The sequence below is a fragment of the Carya illinoinensis genome, chromosome 2 (assembly GCF_018687715.1).
Source record: "Carya illinoinensis cultivar Pawnee chromosome 2, C.illinoinensisPawnee_v1, whole genome shotgun sequence".
NCBI lineage: Eukaryota > Viridiplantae > Streptophyta > Magnoliopsida > Fagales > Juglandaceae > Carya > Carya illinoinensis.
In genome coordinates, this window is record NC_056753.1 from 4,859,632 (window position 1) to 4,883,782 (window position 24,151).

Consider the following 24,151-nt stretch of genomic DNA (forward strand, 5'->3'; position numbering starts at 1 on the left):
TTATAATTTATTCAACAATAAATGATTCAATGATGGACGTTGCCATTAGACCATGAGTCATCATGGTCACTCTTACTTATTAGTTGTTATTTGGGGGCCTTAGGTGTTAGCTTGGATCTTGGCTAGATGGTTGAACAATCATTTTATGAAATTATGAATTGATTTGGGAGCTTGAGACTCTAATATGAAATTATGAATGATAGTATATAAAAAATGCCTAAAAGACAAACTGTATATTTTATTTTTTTTTTATTTTTTTATTTGTATTTTTCATTCATGTTTGCATCGCATATGAAATATTTTCATAGACAATTGTTTATTCAACTGGTGACATATTATGTATATTGCTTTACTCAGCATCCAAACACAACATCCACAAGAATTGGATAACTATGTTGATCTTGAAATGATCCAGCTCGTTTGGACAATTGGATTATCCCGTAAGTCAATAAATAGTAGTGAAATGGTCTATTTCTAGTAATAAAATAATTTGAGTTAAGATATTTTATTTGATCTTAAAAAATAAGAGAAAAAGAGTTGAATAAAAATATTATAAAATTTTTTAATGTTATTTTTATTTTGAAATTTGAAAAAATTGAATTATTTTTTATATTTTGTTCTTAGATTTATAAAAAGTTGTAATAATGAGATGAAAAAAATTAAAAATCTGAAATTAAAAAGTATTTTGTGTTTAAGTAATATTTGAGAAAGAAATTTTGAAAAATTTGAAAAATTCATCTCATCTCATCTCATTACTCAAACATGCCCTAACTCTTAGATCTATTACATGCTATTTTTGGCTTGGTTTAGATTCATAAATAAGATGAGATAATTTTAGATAAAAGATGAAAATTAAATAAAATATTATTAGAATATTATTTTTTAATATTATTATTGTTTTGAAATTTTAAAAAAATTAAATTAAGATTTAAAAAAATTAAATTATTTATTATATTTTATATAAAAATTTAAAAATTTATAATAATGCAATAAGATGAGATGAGATACTTTTCACATCCAATCAGAATCTTAATGGAATGTTGATTGTATTTAGAAAAGTCTTGTCATTAATTTTTTTTTCCTTTCTTTTTTTAAATGTTATTTTTTATTTTTATATAATTATAATAATAATGATGAAAGATGGAAGGAAGCAAGCTAGTTGAGCTGGCGTGTTACTAGTACTGTAGAAACGTGAAAAAGACCGACCGGTAGTTTGGCTTACTCACGTTCCAAAACCGCCCAACTTTCCTCTAAGAACTCACCCAAAGGGCCAAAACCCAAATTCTCCCCTAATACTCTACTCGATTTCTCTAAAAAATTACTGGAAACGTTTCAGATTTTCTAAGAAATTTCCCAGGTAAGAAGTTCTAGACGTTTGTTTATTTTCGAAGAATTTGTATCCGTTTGTTTTTAGCCGGCCATTGATACGCATTTGGATTTTGTTAATGTGGGAATTGGGGAATAAGAATTACTGCTGGGATCGGCGAATTCTTTTTTCTTTCTGGTCCACCGATCGAAAATCTGTCGACCCACTGCACTCCCCGGCCTGCCAATCCGGTATGTATACGCTTTGTTTTATCTTGGTTTCCTTTTCCCTTCTAATTATATTTGGTTACTATTGTTTTTCTTAGGTGCTTCTCCTTTTTCCTTTCCCATTTCTTAAGAATCCTGTAAATTTTGATCGCTGGACCCTTTGGCAACTAAATTACTTTTCGTTCGTTGACTCTGTATATGTGTGTGTGTGTGTGTAATAGTGTATTTGGCGTAGAACTCAGTGTTCCTAAACCATTTTCCAGACCCTAATGAAGTTCTTACATTTACCTTCATTGAAATCTTATTTGTTTTCTTTTGCCAATTAATGTCCTAATTGATTTCTCAAAAACTTTTCCAGAAACGTTTCTGATCTTCGAAGAATTATCAATTAAAGTTATGATCATATTTTCATAAATATATTTCCTACTAACCCCGAGGGGTTGGCTCGAGTGGTAAAGGCCTTGGGCTTGGGGGCATGCTTTCCCAGGTCTAAGGTTCAAATCCCCTTCATGCAAACAATCTCTAGGGGCCATCGGACTGGAGATTTTCTTCTTGAATTACCCAATGTGTACTTGTGAGAAACTCCTTGCTGAAGGTTTGTGCACCCTTAGAATTAGTCGGGCGTTGTTCCTGGACACCCAGTGCCAAGAAAATATATATTTTCTAATAATTTGTCTCCAGTTAGTTCTTATCAAAAAAAAAAAAAAAAATTTGTCTCCAGTTAGTTTTTTGTTTTTTGATAGATAAAAGAGATTTTATTCATAGAAAATAGGCATAGTCCAAGTACACAGGTAGTATACAAGAGAATAAACCAAAAGTTTAAAGTGTTGAAGAAAAAGTCCCTAAATTCGATCCTTGTGCGTTCACGATCTTCAAAACACCTCCCATTTCTCTCAAGCCATAAACACCAAAATAAGCACAGGGGAATCATTCTCCACTCCTCTGTACTTCGTCCACTTCCAGCATTACAAATGCCTCCAGTTAGTTTTAGCTGTCTATTGAATTGATAGGCATTGGATTTTGGTAATGGAAGCTATCAGTGCTGATATTCTGTCATTTCTCTCTTTTTCGTGAGCCAAACAAAGCTTTAGTGTGTGGAATGATCATGGGAGGGAATGAATTTTTTGTTTGATTCATTCTTATAGCAACATAGTAGATTTTTCATGATTTTCAAATTTTCACGTAGCGCATCAACATCATTGAATAATCAAGAGAAAAATAGTCATAATAATACCACCATATTTAATAATTTGTCTATTAGTTGGTATTTAAAGGGAGTCTTCCTTATTTTGAGCAAATATTTGAATATTTGTTGTTTTCAGGAAGCCATAAATTTACTTCAAAATATTAGATAAACGATGCTTGAGATAAAAAAAGATCTCTGGCAGTGACATTGTTTCCCATAGTGGCATTTTGGACGTTTCATATCTGTCAATAGGCAATCCATTTTGCATCTGGTCTATAAATGTAAATCAAACTGTGTTTTTTTTTTCTTAGCAGAAATAATTGGAAAATGGCTTTGGCAAATATTAGCCATGGAAAATGCCCAGGATACTATCTACTTTAGTCCAAGAGCCTTAGAAACTGACATGGTAGCCTAGGTGGATGATATGAAATCAACTACTTAATGGCTTAACATTGAAGTGGCACCATCTACATAACTGCCGCATCAATGTTTATGATTGAAACTTATATGTCATACATCTTCGTATAATGCACCAATCAAATGGAGTATCAAAAATTTGAGATTTTCAATCATATAATTTTATCAATAAATGGTTGAACATATTTTCAGTTCTTGATGATTGTTAATAAATTAGAAATTAAAAGAAAATGAGTCACAAAGGTCATATAAGGTGGTTTATGATTTTTGCGGACAATTTAGGTTGGTCATACAGTGTCTCTACTTCTACACTATGCTAATATTCAAGCACCAATAATCTAGCAGGGAATAAATCACTTGACCTAATTTACTTATCAAAAAAAAAAAAAATCACTTGACCTAATTGTGGACATTGAATGGAGATTCTGGATGTTGAACAGAGATGTGCATTTTAATATTCTTGGGATATCTTGGGAAATCTCTCTCTCTCTCTCTCTCTCTCTCTCTCTTTGATACCCCATTTTGAGAAGTGATAAAAGTAAGTGGTGTATGGGATCCCACATTGCTTGAAAAGGATAAGTTCTTGCTTTTTATAATGTTCCAATGGGGCTCCAATTGTATTATTGATTAGTCCTTTTGGAGTATAGGCCATGTGACTTGATCCTTCTATTGGGGCATTACTCTCTCTCTCTCTCTCTCTCTCTCTCTCTCTCTCACACACACACACACACACTCTGTAACACCATGGATAAGCGTCACATTGGGTGGATAAATTATGATAGTTAAGTCGCACAGACCTATGGTGGGCCACCCTCGACCAGCCACCAGGTGGCTGGCACACCATAGGGTGGCCCTTTGGTTAACCACCCGATTGTGGGTAGCTGACAGTGGCCACCCTTGTTGGCCACCCATGATCCGTTCCTTTGTTCTTTTGCTTTTTGTTTTTATTTTTAATTTAAATAATATAATATTCGTAAATTTTTTTTTTCACAAATTATTTTTTCAAACATTTTCAAGGTTTATTTCACAAAAATCTACACAACTTCATTTCTTATTTATTCATAAAAAACTTCCCAACTTTTTTACATCCAAACATCACCTTAGTAGGCGGAACTAGAAATAAGTGGTTCCAAGTTCCAATTGTAATATTGACTAGTTTTCTTGGACTTTAAGTACATATTTTAGCAACAATTTCTTGGGTTCATACACACACACACTTATCACCATTGTTGTCTACAAACAATTTCACTTCAAGAGTGGACAGAAGATTGTGCATCTACGATTACTCGTCATTTATTAGTGCATCAACTTATCAGAGTTCCGTTAAATCTCATCTGAATCTTGATCAACAAGCCTTTAGTTATGCGATAATATGATTTCTCATGAAAATATTTCTAAACAAGCAACTGGTTGGACAGATCATTAGCTGTGTTGGTTGCCAAAAAACATCACGCCCAAATAAGAAAATAATATGTAGGTTATGATATTATTGGGTACATGATTTTTAGTAATGAATTCTTTTGTCTTCCCATTTATAGTTTGAGCTTGAAGAAATGTTGATGGGTCATACAGATGGTCTATCAGAACTGAGGTCACCTAAGCATCAACTACTTAGCAGCGATCCTGAGTCCGAGTTAGACGATGATGATTCTATAGATTGTCCTGAGAAAATACTTTTCTCAGCCTCCTTTGAAGAGCTTGCAAGCAATAGCATTAAGTATGACACTGTAATATGGCTTTCTATCTCACTGTTGCTAGTTTTAGCTTGGGGAGTGGGCATCATTATGCTTCTATATCTGCCCATTAAGAGATATGTGCTTCAGAAGGATATTTCCTCACGAAAACTGTATGTTACTCCTAGCGAGATAGTATACAAGGTAAACCAATTTGTTTGAACGGTTCTTTTGTTCTTTTTAAACAGAAGAAGCACTATAGAGGTAATTTTTCGTGAAGCATTGTACATATAATTTATCATCTTTCTCTATGAAGGTCTCAAGGCCTTCGTTTATACCCTTTTGGGGCACTGCAACAATTGAGAAGCATGTACCGCTTTCCATGGTGATTGATATAATTATTGAACAAGGTACCAATGCAACCCTTTTCATATTTGTGTTGTGATTACTAAGTAATTGTTTTATGTCACATTCATATTGTATTCTTCCTGGTTATTATTGCTTTCGTGGCCATGTAAACTGTCTGATTTCAAGGGTTCACAGTTATTATCAGCTTAGCTTTAATCAAAATAATAAATGTGGCTGTAGGAAACTTCATGTGTTAATAGTCTATGTGCATATCTTTTAAGATCGACTTAGGACATATCCCATTGGTTTTGCACAAGATTATATGTAACAGTTTTAGTGGAAGAAAGCTAGGAAGGTGTTTGAACTGTGTTCAAAACGAGTTGAACAGAATTCATCAGAGAAGTTTTGAGTTTATACAGAGTATATCATGCAATGATCATGAAAAGTACTGATGAAACAGTGAATCAGGCAGAATGTTACATTGGAAGTGGTATTGTAGATCACAAGTTTCCTGATGTGAAATGAACGGTTTTTGTCAGTTTCTATTAATTCCTTATTCTAGAAGTCATTATTAAGTTTCTCTAATTGAAATTCAGCTATCGTATTGAATTCTAGACAATATAAAGTCGTGTTTTGGACCTCAGTATCATTACCGTCTTGAATAGAACAACTTTTAAAAATATTTTCTCGTTTTCTGGTGGATTCTAGATTATTTAGGGGTTAAACTGGGTAATCCTTTATCCTCACACCTTCGTAAATGGTTAGTTGGTATCAGAATAAGGCTTTGCCAGATGAGATAACTAAGAATGAAGTTGGAAGAAAGAAATCCTATTGATGTTATTTGGTGGGAGGGAGCCAGGGAGGTAAGCAATTGTGGATGGAAATTAAGGAACATAGGTGGAGGATGACTCAGATTTGCAAGATTTTGGCCAAACTTGCCACTGGTTGAGGTCAATTCATTATACTTTTGAGTTTTAGGCGTCGCTCATGACCAGCCTGCTGACAAAAATCCCCGTGACCACCTATGCCTCCCACTAGTGAGAGACATGAGACTGTCGCCCGTTGATGAATCTGAGACGAGGAGAAAAGGAGTACTATTGAAAAGTATAGTGAAAAAGAGTTGGAAGCAGGTAAGGATGAAATAATGGTGAAAGTGGCTAAAGAAACTTATGACTATGAGAATAATCAAGAAGCTAGTAGACATAGAGAAACAGAAAGATGTGAAGGTTAGTCTATAGGAACCTGCACATGAAAGGAAAAGGGGTTACATTCTATGTCTCCAAAGCTTTACTCTGTAATTTTTTTTTTTTAAATAAGTAAATGATTATATTGATATGAATAGGCATAGCCTAAGTACACAAGATGGTATACAAAAGGTAACACCTATTTATGGAGAGGAAATAGAAACTAGAAATTCCTGAAAATTGAGGCCACAGAAATCTACAGCTGTGGCCCAAAGAAAAAGAGTGCTGACAAAAAATAATCTAAGTTCTTCTAATGAACTCTCTAGTCTGTAATTGTATAAAGTAATTTACTGGAAAATTTAAAGGAATCACTAATATATTTTGGTCTTGCTTAATTCTTTGAGGTTTTGAAATCCAGTAGAGATTCAGGTATGAATCATGCTTGGATGAAAAAATGCAGGTATGAAATTTGGAAAATGCTACATACTATACCCTCATCACACTCTTAACCTACTGTGATGATGTGATTTTATCCATCTACTCTTGAATTTGTTGTTTTAAAAAACAAGAGCTGATCTACTGGTTGTTGGACAATACCACATTACTACAATGTGATGGACGTGGGATGCGATTATAGTATATAACTAACTCATGTGTAACACAACATAAGTAGCCAAATTATAAGTAGCTGAATTACCACCCTCTTAATTTCTTTCAGTCATAACTCAAAGGTAGGTTGTCTTCAAGTGGAGGCAACTGGTGGGTGTCACTTTGCACCAAGTTTCCGTAACATAGGTGGAACAATTTGAAATAAAGAATACTCGAAAAGGAAGATGTTTGAATTGTGCTCTGAATTCATTTGAACAAAATGTACTCTAGAAGTTCTGAGCTCGGATAGAATACATTGTGGAAAGATCATGTTAAGTACAATTCACATTGTGGATTTAGCAGAATGTTCCATTGGAAATGGCTTTTGAATGCAATTGCAAAGCATGAATGGCAACTAGGTCTGTGTTTTTATATGGCTTGTTTCCTTATTTTAAAGAATAAATTAATAAGAATTCTTGTGTGAGAGAAAGGTTTTGGGTTAGTTTTTTTAATGGTTTGTAGTTTTCTTTATTAAGAGCTAAATAGGGTGTTGAGTTGTAGCCTTTATAAAGGTTTGTTTTGGATCTCATATGTATCATTAGCTGTCTTGAATAATATTTCGTTAGGAAGTGTTTCTCTTTGTTTGGCAGATTCCAGATTTTCTATAATTTAATTGTGTAACCTATTCTTACACCTGATGCATCGAAGATGGCTAAAAGGAGTGGTTGGTCACATTCTTGAGTTAGCATGAAGACTTTCTGTTTTTGCATCTTAGTCCTCACTCCCCTCTCCCAAACCTGAACACCACCATCACAGAAAAAAAAAAGGAATGGTAGGGAAGGAATTTAAGTGAGAAGAACAGATTTAGTAACTTGTCCTTCATTGTTTTTCAATTTCGTTCATGGGTATCCATTAGCCTCTTGATCATATGAGCTTGTCTGACTTTGATTCAATGTTCTTTTGGATGTGCTTAAAAGGACTTACGGTGTTTTTATGTCCTGTTCTCAATAGGTTGCTTACAATCAGTGTATGGAATCCATACCTTCAGAGTTGAAAGTATAGCACATGGAAAAGCTGCACCTGTAGATGAACTACAGGTTCAAGGGGTTTCTAACCCTGGACTTCTGAGAAAGGTAATTTAATCTTCCTTTCTCATACCTTCCTAGTTTCACATTATCATCAAAAGAAGGCAATTAATTGATGGAATAACTTAAACGAGTTGCATGTATTGCAGGTCATCATAACAGAAGCCTCAAAGATTATACAAGATGTTGGTAGAAGTTGGAGAGCTGTAGCTGAAGGAGAAAGCATGGGTCGTATGGGATCCTTGACTGAGGGGCCAGCTGTTTTGAGATCACCATTAAAAAACTGGAAGGTAATGATAAAGAATTGGTACTTAGACTCTCTAAAATTTTTAGATGCTGACAAGAATATTTGTAATAGCAAGGATGTGCCTTAACATTTTTGGGTCAATTTATAATCAACCACAAACTGAGCCGGTTTAAATTTGTTGAAATGACCATGCAAGCCATCCAGGCAGGGAGCCTTCTAGGGTCTGATCGAAAAGCTTGGTGTCAATTCCTTCCCTCCACCCACAATGCTGGTTGGAGGATCATATATCATGGTCCATCTCCAAAATATTAGTTTGGAAATTGGGAGATGGGTACAGAACGCTTGTTAGGCTCTTTATGGTAAAGTCTCTAGTATTCAGAGCTTGAGCGTCTAAGAAGATGTTCTTTATCCAATAGGGCTGTAACTATATTTTCCCTTCTTATGATAGTGACGTCTATAAAAGTTATAAAACTGATTTCAAATCACATATCTATTCTAGAAATTTAGCATCACAGGATTTGTTATTCTACACCATATGATCTCATTAAGGTGTTCATTCTTTACCAGCTTGTTAGAATTTGTTTGAGTTCTTTGCTTCCCGTTTGGATTCCTTAGATTCTAGTATGTCTTCTGATTGGGATGTCCCCCAAGCATCTCTCTGATGTCTGTCAGAAGCCTGGATGGTAACAAATAGGGATTGATTGGTTTGAGTTTGTTCATAATTAACTACCTGACCTGGGGAAGGTTAGCTTCAAACCAGAAAAGCTATAATGGGCAGGGGGTTGTGGTGGATACATGCGAAGAAGACAATTTGAGGCCTCTGGAAAGTTTGTTTCTGGGCTGGTTTTATATAAATGTGGAATCTCTAAGGCTTTTGAAGCCTGATTGAGCCCACAACTACTTATCCCAAGTAATGCTAGATATAGTCATGAGTTGTGTAAATACCGCGCATTCTTTTTGAAAAAGAGTGGGGTCTACCATCAAAACATTAATTTTTTCATGTATGTCCCATATTTACTTATTTCAAAGAGAGTGATCGGCGCTTGAGTACTCTATGACTGCAAATATCATTTTTCTTTTTATAACTATTAATAAAAATAAATGTAGGAGCATTTAAATGCATGTCTTATTAGGGGCACACTGATAATGCTTGTTTGTGGTTTTTTTTGTTATTTATCTATTATAATTTCTGTGCCTTAAATGCTATGTTGTATTTATTATCTTCTATCAGCTGATTGTTTGGAATTAATGTTGATTATTATTATTACAATTGTACTCATGCAGATGATAAGTTCACCGCGCCATGCTACAATAGAGCGCAGAAGCATAGCAACTGGGGAAGTGCTGCTAAACAAACTGGAAGAAGTTAATAAATCAGTAAAGGTGAATAACTTTTCTAGTTCTTTAGGGAGGAAGTGCATAAAAATGAATTTTATATTTTTTGCCATTGGATTAAAGTCCCTATGAAATTCCTGAAATCCGCAAAGATTTCCTTTGAGAAAGAAAACCCCCAATCCTATTTTCTTCCAGTGCTATCTGTCCCCAGCAAAAATGAACTTGTACTTCCGTTGTCATTTAGGGTGGAGACCATTTTAGATTTTGAAACTCAGACAATTTTATTGGATATATAAATAAATAACAAATAGATTCTTATCAAAGGGATAATGCATGATGGAGCCCCACCCCACCTACAGGCAGTGCTATCATATAGTATATATATTTTGAATTCCATACCGAAGGAAATGCCATTCCTCCTATTTCATTTTGTTCTTAAGTTTAAACACTTCCATATTTTTGGAACATTGTGGAGAAGCTATGCCTCTAATTTCTTGCTTATCATCTATTGTTTTTTATGAAATTGATGCTTTGATTGTTTTCTTGACCGTCTTCATTTATGTAAAAATTGAAGATAATGATGTTTTGGTAACTTTATGACCAGAAAATCGAATTGCTCATTGAGAAGTCCTCCCGCGAAAGCAGCTGAATTGGTGTCAAGTTGTGTCCTTATTTTGCCATCCCAACTTTCGGCAATCAGCAAACTGGAGAGGACTCTGATCTTGTTAGTTTGTCTATAACAAGAAGCATAGGAGAAATGGTGGTCAATTATAATCACCTTGTCATCTATCCAATTCAAATTACCTCGTTACTTTTCATATGTATAGAATTAAGGTTGGAAATCGATGAATGGTTTTGTTTTGCCCCTCAGCACTTAAAACTTCCTATTTATCAGCGCCCGAGTCATTTTTTATTTCGAATGCTCGAATCTGCTGAGAAATCCAAGGGGGTACGTTGTTGTAATGAATTGAACTGTGGATTCAAGGATTTCATTAAATTTTGGAATCGGCCCTACAAGCCAAAACTTGGCTTATTTGCCTCCTTGAGGGCTAAAATCTCGACATTATTTACCCCAACTTTTCCCTTGACATACAAAGCATTATACTACATACTGTACAGTCACTTTTACATATTATTTACGCACTTCACTAATGATTAGCTAAAATAGTTATTTTATATTAGAAAAAGTGACGCGGTCAATCACAATAGTGGAGTGCGTAAAGAGTACGTAAAAATGACTAAATTTATATATATATATATATATATATATAAAAGCTGATGAAGCATGGTTTTCACATAAGTGGTGTGCTACTTGTATTAATAAACAGGCTTGCAAATAAATTTATTTATTGTATAATCCTTACTTCATGTATTGAATAATTACTGGACCAGGCCAGACCTTTTTACCTCGAGTCTTGAACAAAATGGTTGTGGGTCTTTCGCATTCTGCAATTGGGGATGGACATCCAACACCTTCCAATTGCGTCTCTCCTATTGTTTTTCCTAATGTTGTTTTTAGAATTGCCAGATTTTCTTTTGAAGTTTGGAAATGAGTGTGATATGAACCCTGTTATGAAGCGAGCATTTATTTTTTTTAAATGATCAGAGAATAGAGGTGTGTCTGTTTAGTGCAAAATATAACTTTGTTAGTCACTGTAAGGTATACATAAAGATTACAGGCAAGCTAAAAAGGTACCCTTTTCGCTTAAGGAAAATGCTAATATGCCCGATACATCTGACTCACACCAGTGATCAATAGTGAATTTGTATTTTTTTAATATATATTAAAAAAATGTAAAATTAAAAAATGTAAATACACTATTGGTCACTAGCGTCAGTCTGTAATAGGATCCTTTGCCTCAGTTTGACATCAAGTCAATTGTCTAAAGAGTGGCGCAAATTACCATCAGGAGCACTGGCATCCAATTATGTATAATAACAAATAACATATAGCTATTATGCATATTAAAACCAAATTGGATGAAAATGGTCTTCTTGTATTGGATTTTTCCATTATTGGCTAAAATCAGTTTTTGCTCCAACATGTGTTACAAGACACTATAGCAACTCTCATTTCCTGCAATTAATTTCACCAATACAGCCTCACTAGACACTAGATCCTCCCATCTCTCTCTCTCTCTCTCTCTCTCTCTCTCTCTCTCAAATCCTTTTTTTTTTTTTTGGGTTTCTAGGGTTTATAAGTGTTTTACGTGGTTATTGGCATTTCGTATTATAGATTTGTTGTGGTTAATGGAAACCCAGTTGAAGGTGTGCTTTCAAGTTTTGAAGTTCTCGTAGACCTCTTGCATATACGATTTGGATATATGCTTTGTGCCAAATCCGGTCTTATAAATCATGTCTGCAAATGACAGTTAGTGCACAATGACTGTTAGATAAAGAAGATGATGGTTATATAAAAATGGTTCTTAAGTGCACAGCGACCGTTAAAGAATATGGTTAGATAAAATGACTTTTAGAGTAGGTCAGATTCTTGAATGCAAGTAAAAGGATTGCTATCATTTCCCTCTTCGCAGTTAAGTAGAGAACAATCTAGTATTTTTGTATGAGAAATACTTTAATTGCAAAAGAATTACATAAAACTAATCCCACAAATTAATATGACTTAATATGATTCGTCAGATTGTAAAGTTATTTTGTAAAATAAATCTAATGGATCACATGAAACCATGTCAATTTGTGAGATTTTGACATTTTGTATAATCTTTTTGTGACACTCCTTTGTATTAGGGTTATACAAATCCTCCACCAACTCCAACTCTGTCTGACCTATGCTCCGATTCCAATTTTGATGGAGTCGGATTATTCAAAATTCGGGATCCGAGTTGGAATTCCTCCAAGAATGAATCTCAGAGTCTGAAACATCAAACATGGGCAACATGGCCACTAGAGCCAAATGGTCTTGATTCCAACTAAACCAACAGCTACTTGCTTATTCATTTATTAAAATGAGGGTATTTAACATAAAATGATATTAATTTGATAAGTTACTTTACAAAATTCCTCTCATTTGAAATATAGTTGTATAAAAAGTTGTAAAAAGCATAGTATGTCTATCATTTTCATTAATTGAATTTATAATCAGCTCACATCTTTTACTCATTCAAATTGGAGTTATGCAAATATTATAATTCTAAGTTTTTATAAATATCATTTGCCCCAATGAAAAATTCTATTTATCGTTATCATCTTGACACTTCTTGATGTGCATCAAATGATTAGTTTACAAGTGAAACATAAAAAACAATTCCAATTATTTAATATTGCACTGTGAGACATGATTTTGAGATAGTACATAACGATAATAAAAAGAATGGTAATTAGTATCAATAATCCAATTGAGATAATTCCAAATCCCACTTCGTAATTATCACTTGAATATAACTTAAAAATTGATGAAAAATTGTACTTTATTATAGCGTTATAGGAGATCGCTAATATATAAAATCTTTGGTAAAAAATTAATGAATAATACTAAATATAATAGTAGAGTAGGAGTGTAACCAGTCCGGTTTTGGATAAAATCTAAAATCGAACCGGTATATACCGGTTTTGTATTTTCAAAAACCGATAACGCACCGGTTATCCCCTAAACTAGTATGTCCGGTTTTACCAGTTTCGGTTCGGTTTGGTCCGGTCCAGTTTTTCGATTTTAATATATTAAGTATATTAGTATTACTAATATATTTATCAATAGAAATATATTGAGAATTTATTAGGCAATAAAATGTATTTAATATATATATATTTTATATTTAAAACATATGATTAAATAAATATTCATATTTAAGATTAAAATGTTATATTATAAATTATAATATATTATTTCATACATAATTATATATATTATATATAAAATATATTATATATAATATTAAAAATTAATAAAATGTATATATAATATGTGAATGGGTCTGGTTTGGTGTTGGAAAACATAAAACTGATTCAGGATGTGATTTGACCGATTTTTAAAATGAAAGAACCGATTTCAAACTGAACTGATCGAAAACTGGACCAAACCAACTAGTCCGGTCTGGGCAGATTTTCCGGTTCGTCGATTTATTCTTACATTCCTATAGTAGAGTATGTAAGCGTTATGTAATTTGTTTGAAAAAAATACGGTTCACTATTAAAAATTATTTTTTTCATGTATATCTCGTATTTACTCAATTTTTTTTAAAGATAATACGGTAATGTTTGTAAACTCTACGACCGCAAATACCATTTCTTAAAATTAATTAAGAAAAAAGAGTCAGATTAAATGAGGCCCACCCATTATCCATTAAGCCTTTATCTGAGCCATAAATAAAAGGCCCAATTAGCATGTATCCGATCCATAAAATAAAGGAAAATGTTAGGATGCACATCAAATGTACATTTTAAACATACATATTAGTGTAAATAAATTTTTAAAGTATTTTTTAAACATTTTTAACTATAAAAAAATTAAAAAAATATATAAATTCACTAATAATCTATTCCTTAACCATTAAAAAAAATAAAAATAGATATGTACACAAGTCATACAAGCATTTTCTTAAAATGAAGCTGCTAGAGACATAAAAAAATTTCATAAAAGAATTCTATATACTAATGTGGCTCATTAGCAAGATGCCACGTTATCATTTTTTTTCCTCCCCCTGCCCGTGCCTCTCTCCTCCTCCCATTGCCCCCACCCATTCATTTGCAGGTAATATTTTCCCGCCTGGGGTGGTTCTCCAACGAATTCAACGATGGCATTCGGCCATGCAATTTGAGGCCGCCCCAGCCATGCTGCGACCGTGCCTCTCCCCTCCTTAGCTTTTCCTCTCCCTTTCCCTCGCCGGCAATGTCTGCTCCCTCGGGGGTGGTTCTCGACCAACCAAGTCAACAGATGACAGCCGTCAGTTGCAAGCCGTGACCACCTAGACATGCAAAGGTCACCACGACCACACTCTAGCCGCGCAAGCCACGACCACACGCTCCTATATCTTCGCTAGCGCAAGTTGTGACCACACTCTAGCGGCACTGCCGACGGCTTCTATTCACCGTGAGGTGGTCTTCGACCACTAGGCGCAGGGAGAGGTGAGAGAGAGGGGAGGGAAGAGGCATGAGAGATCACGGAGAGAAAGGAAAAAAAAAAAAAAAAAAAGACGTGGCACACTATCGGTGTATGGGACCTCTTTGTGTCTACTATTTTTTTTCTCTCCCTCCCTTGTGCCTGCCCCCTGCTCTCTCCCTGTGCTGACCTTGGTGGTCGGGGACAACCTCATAGTGGGCAAAAAGGCCAGCGGTGCCAAGCGGCATCGCGGGCGTGGAGCTCATGACAACTTGCCGTCTCCCCCTATTTTTTTCCTCACTCTCCCCCCTTGCCCTCTCCCTGTGTTGGCCATGGTGGTCGGGGACAACCTTATATTGGAAAAAAGATGCCAGTAGTCCAAGCGGCATCGCAAGCGTGGAGCTCATGGCATCTCACCATCTCCCCCCCCTTTTTTTTTTTCTACCCCTCCATCGTGCCCGTGCCGGTCATGGTCTGAGCGACAAGCTTGCATGGTCGATAGTTGTTGGATCTAAGCTAGCAATAAGGGAATTGGAAGAGAAAGAGAGAGGAAAATGAGAAGAGGGGAAATGCACGAGGAGAAAGGAGAAAAAGAAAGAGGAAATAAAAAAACACATAATACTGATATCTCTTTGTATCTCTAGCCACTTTTCAAAATAATAAAAGGCCCAATTAGTGCTTGCGAGAGGTGAAAAGACAGAAGAGTCCTTCATTGCACACCATTATCACCAACAACCACTTGTAGAAAGACACTGCTGTATCCGTCCAAAGCTCGATTTCTTCGTCTTCCACTCCGATTCATTCCACCATTTCTCAGTTCTCGGGTAAGCTATTATCCCACCACAACCAAACCTATCTTTCTACAAATCCATTTCCTTCCTCAATAATGCATAACTGTGCGCCTGTCTAATAGGCATGATATACTGATTTAGGATTTTTGCTTGCAGCCGAAGACGAACGAGAGAGGAAGAGGAAAAGAAGGCGTAACAATTCATGGGGGGTGGAGCAGATCATGGACATGGGGAAGCGTCCCACGGGGATTTTAGGGCCAAGGTTTGGAGCATGACGGGCGGCCCAAACTGCCGGCCCAAGCACTGGCGCCGCAATACCGCCATCGCCATGTTCGGCGTCTTCCTCATCTGCATACCCATCGCCATGAAGTCCGCCGAGCTCGAGGTCCTCTCCTCTCCGATCTCTTTGTTTACTTGTTTACTCTTCTGTGTTAAATCCCTCTGAAAATTTGGGGAGGTGAAGAAAATTGGGGTTTTTTTTTTTTGAATGCGAGATCTCTCCCAGCTATTTACTCTATCTCGCATTATCTTTCCAGTGTTTTTCCTGGTCAACATGTGAGTTTCTGTTTGGCTGCCGAGAAATCTAGGGCATTTGGGGAAATTGGAATTTATGGATCTTAGGTTATACACCATTGAGATTCTAGAACCTTATAGAAAAATTCTTGCACGTGTAACGGCTGAGCTCTTGGTTGTTGTCACAAATGCAAACGAATTGAGTATGAAAATTCAATTATGCTACTGACGGTTGTGGATTTAGTTATCAACTATCTTGTAAGTTTAGAAAGTTTCTTGGGCAGTTTTCTTTTATCTACATCCAGTATACATAAAGTTTCCGCCTTTTCTAATAAAATCCTAAAATCCTATCCTTAGTGTTTTTTTATTTTTTTGAAATAAGCTTCTTGAAAGGTCTGTTATGAAGGGAACCTCCGAACAGTTTTCTCTAGGCTTTTAGGGGCCATGATGAATAATGATTTTCGATTGACAGGGAGGGCCATTAGTTTAACCCAAGGAAATGGCTACGCAATTGAATTTTTTTAGCATATAAGCTTACAGATCTGCAATTGGAACTTCCGTAGGTTTTTTCTTTTTTACTCTTATGGCATTACAGTTTCATACTTTTCAACTTAATTGCTGAAAGATTTAATCTTTCGGGTGCATTCTAAATTTTTTAGTTAACAGGTTGCAATTACTTTGCTGAAAAATGGAAGGATCGAATCCTTGCTATATTTTAGTGTCTACAGTCACCCACGTCAGTCAGTACTGAAACTTTGATGGGTACTTAGTATTTATTTTGGAAGTCAAACTAAATATGAGATTGGTTTGGAGGTTGCTGCATGGGTACTCGGTATTTTGTGTCAAGCTTTACCGTAAATCTATCTGCTTTAACACTTATTCTTGAAACGTGGGACTTTATTGATGACATCACTTAGCTTGTTTCATATATTCAATAGCCAATTTTTGATAGGGCTAAACTGCAAGCTGCCTCTTTGTAGTTGTGGCCATATGTGCTATTTTAAAGACTGCCACTTTGTAGAAAAGGTACCTTTTAGCTGAGAATCTGAAGCTGAGAGAGCTCCTCTCTTATAATAGATTGATAGGCATTCGCTTTGGGAGTGCTTGAATAAGTGCTATCTGATTAAAGTTGGTCAGTTGTTTACTTATCAAAAGCTAAAGTTGGGCAGTCAAATTGATATCAAGAAAAAAAAAAAATGAAGTTGGTGGGAAGTCAGGGAGGGAAGGAGTTTGTTTAGATGTTTTTTGCATTTGTTATATAGGAAGCATCTACATTTGGATTGACAAAAAAGGGGGACTGCGATATTATAATACCTCAGATTATCATGATAGGGTGGTGAATGGGAGCCATATTGATTGGAAGGGAGAAACTCTAGCAATTTGTAATTATTTTAAGGGCTCCAATCGTAGCATTGACTAATCCTTTGAAGTGTAAGCCTAGATATGGTTTGGGCTTTCTCTGGGTAATGCTCCAGTCTCACATTGAGGATGTAAGTAATCCACATAGAATGGGTAATTTATAAAAGTAGTCATGGGTGCCACATTGGCTACTTACTAGGTGAAACTAAGCTTTGAATGTGAAAGGAAGCTTAAGTTGAATATTGTTTTGGGGTTATAGCACATATGTGGTTAGTGCTTTCCCTAGGTTGTTACATATGGCATTGGAGTCACCTAATAAAGACCAGCCATGTGATATTGGACCATTGCATGGCATGAGCTTGAAGAGAATGTCAGGAATTAAGAGGGGAAGTTTGTAACACCTCAGTCCTATATTGGAAATACAAATAACCAAAATAGAGTGGGTAAGTTATAAAGGTACTCAAATTGACTAGTTATTTTGGAGTTCTAGTGTATATGTGGTAGGGGTGAAAACCAAACCAGTCGGTTCCGACCCGAAACTGAAACCGACTGACCGAAAATTTTATACCCCCCCCCCCCCCCAAAAAAAAACCGACCGAACCGGCCGTTGGAGAGGTGGAAAACTGGCCGGACCAGTTCCGGCTGATTTTCGGGGGTTTTGGGTTTGGAGGTTGGTTTGGGCTGCTTCTTTTACCCTATGTCTATATCATTTTGGGGCCTTTTTTTGGGTTGCTTTAAAATCCTAATTTGATTGTAGTGGGATTTTAAAGCCCATTTTTAATTTTCAAGTTTCATTTTAATTTTAATATCATTTATAATGTTAGGTTAAAAAAAAAAAATTAGCAATAGTAAAATAGTGATGGTGTAAGTATATACTACTATACTAATTACTAGGTAACTAAAAAAAATTAAAACAACTCCACGTTTAATACACATTACAAATAAAAACAAATTGTTGTAAGCAACCATGCGATTAAAATAAATAAATGGCAATGGTTCTTGTCATTTGTAGTCTTCACACTTGTTGCTTCAGCCTTAAATTTTCAATAGTTGTGACGTTTGATTGTACACCCAACTCTATATAGAAACATTAATAAGAATAAAAACATCAAATATTAGTATATTTGGATGATGATAACAATTTCATACAATCTCTTGCAACCGTTAATGTGACATGGCATTTTAAACCGAGGTACAAAAGACCAACACATCTTCCAAAATCCTTTCCCTTCAACAATTCTAAATGGAAACTCATCGGTAATTACCAACTATGCAATCGACAACCTCATAGTCTCTTTCCAAGTTCTTACTAAGTTTTTACCCTGATACAATTTGTAATGCCCCAATGGAAGACCTAAATCACATGGCCTATACTCCAAAATGATTAGTCAATGATACAAATGAAGCCCCATTGGAACCTTATAAAAAGTAAGAACTTCTCATTTCCAAGTAATGTGGGATCCCATACACTATCTACCCTTATCTTTTTTATATGGAGTATCACATTATATCTTGCTAGAACAATTACACTTGCCTTAAGAGTCATCTATAGAACAACTTTCACAACCCTCCACCTTCGTAAAATGATCCCAAACAACAGACACAGACGGATTCTTCCCCTATAGTTTTTTAGGAAGTGGACAAGTACTACTAGTAGGGGCACTGGGGGGGACTTGATGTTTGGGTGCACTGGGGGGGACTTGATGTTTGGGTCTCTTTCAAATCATCTCCTAAGTTAATAGGAAAATTAATTATCAAACATCAAAACATCAAAACTGAGCACTTTGTTATAAACTAGTATGCAAAAAAAAAAAAAAAAAAAAAAAAAAAAAAACAGCATGCTAAACCAATTACCTCTTAGGTGAGGTTTGGATAGTGAGTTGAGATGAGATGAGATAAAGTTAAAAATTGAATAAAATATTGACAGAATATTATTTTTTAATATTATTATTGTTTTGAAATTTGAAAAGGTTGAATTGTTTATTATATTTTGTGTGGAAATTTAGGAAAGTTGTAATGATTAGATGAGATAAGTTGAAACTATATTTATATCCAAACCTAGCCTTAGTCAAAGAGGCTTAATCGACAATGTCACAACAAAGGTGGGCCAACGGTGGAAAAGAGGAGAGGTGAAGGACTCTGGAGAGAAGAGAGAGCTTGGAGAGATGAGGGACAGATCACACGAATCAATTGGATGAGAGGTAAACAGAGGAGATGAGTGAGTGCTTGGTTTCGGCTGGTTAGAACGAATGTGCCGGCCGACGGAGGGACAAGTTGAGAGAGAGAGAGAGAGAGAGAGAGAGACGGTGGTGCGGCATGGTGTGTGAGAGAGGAGAGAGAAAGAGAATCGAGATGAAGAAGAGAGAGGGGAGGGGGTTATTAAACCCTAACCCAAAACGATGCCGTTTGGTGTATTAAACCAAACGGCTTCGTTTCTTATTGATTTTTTCAAAAACTTAGTTGTAAAATGATGCTAGTGTCGTTTCTTATTAATTTTTTAAAAAACGTAGTTGTCAAACGATGCCATTTAACTCATTTAAGTTAAATGACGTTGTTTTATATAAGAATAATATATATATATTATATCGGTTGGTTCACCGGTTTGAATATAGTTCAAACTTGAATTGAACCGACCGCCGTCGGTTTCTTACATTTTGCACATCTGGCAGACCGGCTCTCCACTGGTTTCGGCCAGTTCTGATTGGTGACGTTGGTTTCTGTACACCCCTAATATATGGGTAGCACTTTCCTTAGCTCGTTCCAAATATGTTTAATTGTTGGTTGCATTTGCATCAATATGAAAGGGTAGCTTCGATGCATTTAATTGCTGCTACCCTTGCACATCATTACAACGGCCACGTCATCATCATTTTTAGGTGCTCATCTTCCTTGTCGTCATTTTCATCTACAAGGTGAGGTGGGAGAGAGGGTCTTTAAAATCTTATTTTATTTGTTTGATGGGAGGCATCTGCGTTGATATAAAAGGGGTATTGTGATATGTTTAATTACTGTTTACCCCTGTGCATCCTTCATATCATCCTCATCATTATTATTATTGTTGTTATTATCATCCTCTCCCTCGCCGTCATTAACAATATTATCTCCATCACCCTCTTCATCTTTGTCATTGTTGGGAATGTTATTTTTTTTACTTAAAAAAATTATATTTGCAATCTTGAAGTGTGCAGTCCTCATATATTTCTTTTGAAAAAAGTGGATAAATTTGGGACCCAAATGAAAAAGCTATTATTTTTAATAGTGGCCTTCACTTTCTTTCAAGGGAGTATGTGGAGACTGCACACTCCAGGATTGTATATAGTATTACCCTACTTATTTAAATTGGTTTCTACACTTGCTATTCCTATATAACAATGGGACTAACTCTCTATTATTTGATAACCAACGTCTTATTATTCTACCTCTCATTGGTTCCTTATTGTCTTATGATGAATAGGAATATAGCTAAGCTGACTATTTTCTTGCAGCAACGGCCTCATCAGCCTGTTCGACCAATTCCTTCACAGCTCTGGTGCAAAAACTTTGGAAATAAAGACTACTAAGTCTATCCTGGACCCTCATTTGAAGAAGCATCAGTGGAGGTCGGATATCTAATTCTTGCAGTTTGCTACCATTTCTTGTATCTGTTGATTGCAGAGAGTATGGGCATTCTTCTGAGACTCGCTCTGTTAATGTTTTATATGGTTTGGATCTAGAACCCATAGTGCGGGCTACCCATCTTGCTGTTTTATCTATAACAAAAATAAGATGATAACTATTTCGCTTGCTTTCATAAAGAAAACAATAAGATAGTCTTGGATGTTGTCATATTGATACTATTTTGTTTCTTGCCACAATGTTGGTTTTTTTAGCTTAAAGTTTTAACCATGAGAATGGAGAGAATAACATTGGTTGAGAACGAATTATAATTGATGGGATCTGATTTGGTTTAACTTCTGAATGCCACTTTTGTCTTGGGCCTTAAGTAAACGCTTCTGAATTATCCTCTGGAGAACATTAAATTGGAGAGATGTATGTATCATGAGAAGAATTTTTTCCTTTTCTTTATCCCATATTTGCAAGCAATTAAAAATTAATAAAAGGCATACTATTAACTTCTACCCTAAATCGGGATGAAGATTGTTTCCGGTTGAATTGATATCTAGTGAGGTACCTGTCAAAACAGACATAAAACGGATCCATAGGGTATTATATTACATGAAGTACTCGCTACGATTGTGTGTTTATCATTTTCATGCAATATTTTTGATGTAGGAGGAGATGGCCAAATGACTCTCCACTCTTTTTCACATACAATATCAATCCATGAATAGGATTCGACTTTTCTTAACGTCTAGAGTGAGAATCTCTTCCTAGGAAGCCATCCATATAAATAATTTTGCCTTTAGGGACATCCTTGTCTTCGAAATACTCTTCCATATTTGTATTGATATAGATTTCCTCTCTATTGTTTTTTTTTTTTTTTTTTTTTTTTTTTTTTCTAGAACATTATCTCAAATAGATATTGATTTGAACGGGACACCCAATGTGAGGGTAAGATATTTCATAGGTATCTTACATCCTAAAATGGAAGCCATGCTCTCCATATTAGGAACATCTCCACTGAAACTACTTATTTGGTCAAGTTCTCCTTTAACACTAAGGGATGTTTGGAGAATGCGATGAGATGAGAATTTTGTGAATATTAGTAAGATGATTTATGAATAGTAGTGAAAATATTTGAGTTAAGTATTTTTTGGGTTTTAGGAAAGGAGAGAAAAGTTTGATAATTGTTAAAATAGTTTTTTTTAATATTATTTTTGTTTTGAATTTGAAAAAGTTAAATTGTTTTTTATTTTTTGTTTGAAAGTTTAGAAAAGTTGTAATGATTAGTTTGAAAGTATTTGTATTTGAGTGATTGGGAAGGAGATTGGATGGAATGAGATGAGATGAGAATTTTAGGATAGAAACTTTTTCCAAACAAGCCCTAACACAACTTCATAACATAAAAACAGAGCCCTCAAAGTTTGGATTTGATCATATTGAGCCCCACAAAAGATTATGGTTTTATCAGTGAATAATATATGAGATATGTTGAGAGTGCCAATATTGGCTTCCCCAGCCAAGAACCTAGATATGACACACCCTCCGCATCGCCTGATCTTCTTGCTAAATGCTTCCATCCCAAAAACGAAAAGTAGTGGAGATAGATGTCACCTTGTCTCAAGCCTTGTGAGCTTGAGTTTTGCTATATACAAGCACAGTCGCGTATTAATTTGTGTACCAATACTGATTCATTCATACTTAAAATTTAAATTAACACCGTTTTCAATAAAATCTACTTTTTGACCAATCACATCATATTGGTGCACAGATTAGTACACAATTATGCTTGCAACTATATATTTTCCTGTGAGCTTTTAAAGAAGCTTTTAGGCATACCACTCGCTAATATGGAGAAACATGCCCTAGAAATACAATGATGGATCCATATGTAACATTTCATACCAAAAACACATTTCTCGAGCATTTAAAGCAAGAATCTCTAATTGACATATTATAAGCCTTTTTTAGATTTTGCTTGCACAAAAGTCTTGGCTCTCTCGACTTGAATCTACTATCCAAGTTTTTGTTAGGAATGTTGTGAAAAACGATGACAATGAATTGAAGAAAAGAGAATAAAAAAAATAGAACAAGAAAAGCAATCACATACGACACAAGATTTATGTGGTTCGGCAAATTGCCTATGTCCATGGAAGCTGCAGAGGATTTTATTATTGAGGAATATCACACTACAGTGATGGATTTCAACACAGTACGTCCACTGTGTTCTCTCATACATCAACGGTACGTCCATATGATGTAAAACATCATATATATAGTTAAACGGCGGAAAATCCTAAACACATATGTTCGCTCGAGTGGCGTGTCGAGCGTGCGTCGAGCGAACTTCCCTTCCGCATCTTGCTCGAGCTCACTGTCGAGCAAATATCGAGCGTTCAACTCTGCCTGACTTCGCTCGAGCGGCCAATGCCTCCGCTCGAGCAGCGCTCGAGCGAAGGCTTCCTGCTTGAGCTCACTGTCGAGCTAACATCGAGCGTTCGACTCTGTCTGAATTCGCTCGAGCGGCCAATGACTCCGCTAGAGCGGTATGGACCAGACTCCACAGTACTCAACAATTCTCCCACTTGGAGACTGGTACACTTGCTGCATCGCCGTTTTCCTCAAACATAATATCCTCCACCTCTGCAACTCACTGCCCCTATCTTCATGCTAGAAGACCAACTGAAGTTGCGCACAACTTCAGTTTCTTAAGCGTAACACCCTTTGTCAACATATCAGCAGGGTTCTTGCTTCCACAAATCTTCTCAAGTAACAACTGTCCGTCATCTAACAATGACCGTATGAAGTGATACTTGATCTGAATGTGCTTGGTCTTGGAATGGAATGCTGGATTGTTGGCAAGGAATATGGCACTCTGACTATCACTGTAGAGAGTGCCTTTCTGATTCTTCTTACCAAATTCCTCTAAGAAGCCCTGTAGCCATACCATCTCCTTTGCAGCCTCTGACACTGCAATATACTCAGCTTCTGTTGTAGACAAAGAAATTGTTTTCTATAGATTAGAACCCCATGACACTGCAGTACCACCAAATGTATAAACAAAGCCCGTGGTACTCTTTCTGCTATCAATATTTCCAGCTAAATCAGCATCAACATAGCTCTGCACCTCCAAGCTCTCTCCAAAGAAACACAAAGAGGTTTCTAAGGAACCCTTTAGGTACCTCAAAATCCACTTCACTGCTTTCCAATGTTGATTTCCTGGGTTACTCATGTAT

At 35.7% G+C, this 24,151-nt stretch overlaps 2 protein-coding genes across 4 annotated transcripts; both read left to right on the plus strand.

Moving 5' to 3' along the window:
* The first annotated feature begins 1,179 nt into the window (after positions 1-1,179).
* Positions 1,180-10,651, plus strand: LOC122298336. 2 transcript variants are annotated; one of them, XM_043108080.1, is made up of 8 exons: positions 1,180-1,357; positions 1,467-1,557; positions 4,675-5,013; positions 5,126-5,219; positions 7,941-8,062; positions 8,164-8,304; positions 9,546-9,644; positions 10,201-10,651. In XM_043108080.1, exons 3-8 carry the CDS (start codon positions 4,690-4,692, stop codon positions 10,243-10,245), a joined length of 825 nt encoding a protein of 274 aa, XP_042964014.1. In that variant the 5' UTR covers positions 1,180-1,357; positions 1,467-1,557; positions 4,675-4,689; the 3' UTR covers positions 10,246-10,651. The 2 variants fall into 2 exon arrangements, with proteins under 2 accessions (XP_042964014.1, XP_042964015.1); XM_043108081.1 differs by having other exon boundaries at positions 1,181-1,357; positions 4,709-5,013.
* Positions 10,652-15,316: 4,665 nt separating this feature from the next.
* LOC122298362 lies at positions 15,317-21,265 on the plus strand. Of its 2 annotated transcripts, XM_043108087.1 has the most exons (3): positions 15,317-15,476; positions 15,600-15,828; positions 20,801-21,265. In XM_043108087.1, the coding sequence occupies exons 2-3, from the start codon at positions 15,646-15,648 to the stop codon at positions 20,873-20,875; spliced, it is 258 nt and encodes an 85-aa protein (XP_042964021.1). In that variant the 5' UTR covers positions 15,317-15,476; positions 15,600-15,645; the 3' UTR covers positions 20,876-21,265. The 2 variants fall into 2 exon arrangements, with proteins under 2 accessions (XP_042964021.1, XP_042964028.1); XM_043108094.1 differs by lacking the exon at positions 15,317-15,476 and having other exon boundaries at positions 15,585-15,828.
* Positions 21,266-24,151: the final 2,886 nt, after the last annotated feature.

What these genes read in the sequence shown, in the direction of transcription:
- LOC122298362 (XM_043108087.1), top strand. Translation starts at nt 15,646, where the DNA reads ATGGGGGGTGGAGCAGATCATGGACATGGGGAAGCGTCCCACGGGGAT. An exon ending in TGAAGTCCGCCGAGCTCGAG is followed by an intron (nt 15,829 to 20,800) that starts GTCCTCTCCTCT and finishes ATTTTCTTGCAG; the next exon opens with CAACGGCCTCATCAGCCTGT.
- LOC122298336 (XM_043108080.1), top strand. Translation starts at nt 4,690, where the DNA reads ATGTTGATGGGTCATACAGATGGTCTATCAGAACTGAGGTCACCTAAG. An exon ending in CACCATTAAAAAACTGGAAG is followed by an intron (nt 8,305 to 9,545) that starts GTAATGATAAAG and finishes GTACTCATGCAG; the next exon opens with ATGATAAGTTCACCGCGCCA. An exon ending in AAGTTAATAAATCAGTAAAG is followed by an intron (nt 9,645 to 10,200) that starts GTGAATAACTTT and finishes CTTTATGACCAG; the next exon opens with AAAATCGAATTGCTCATTGA.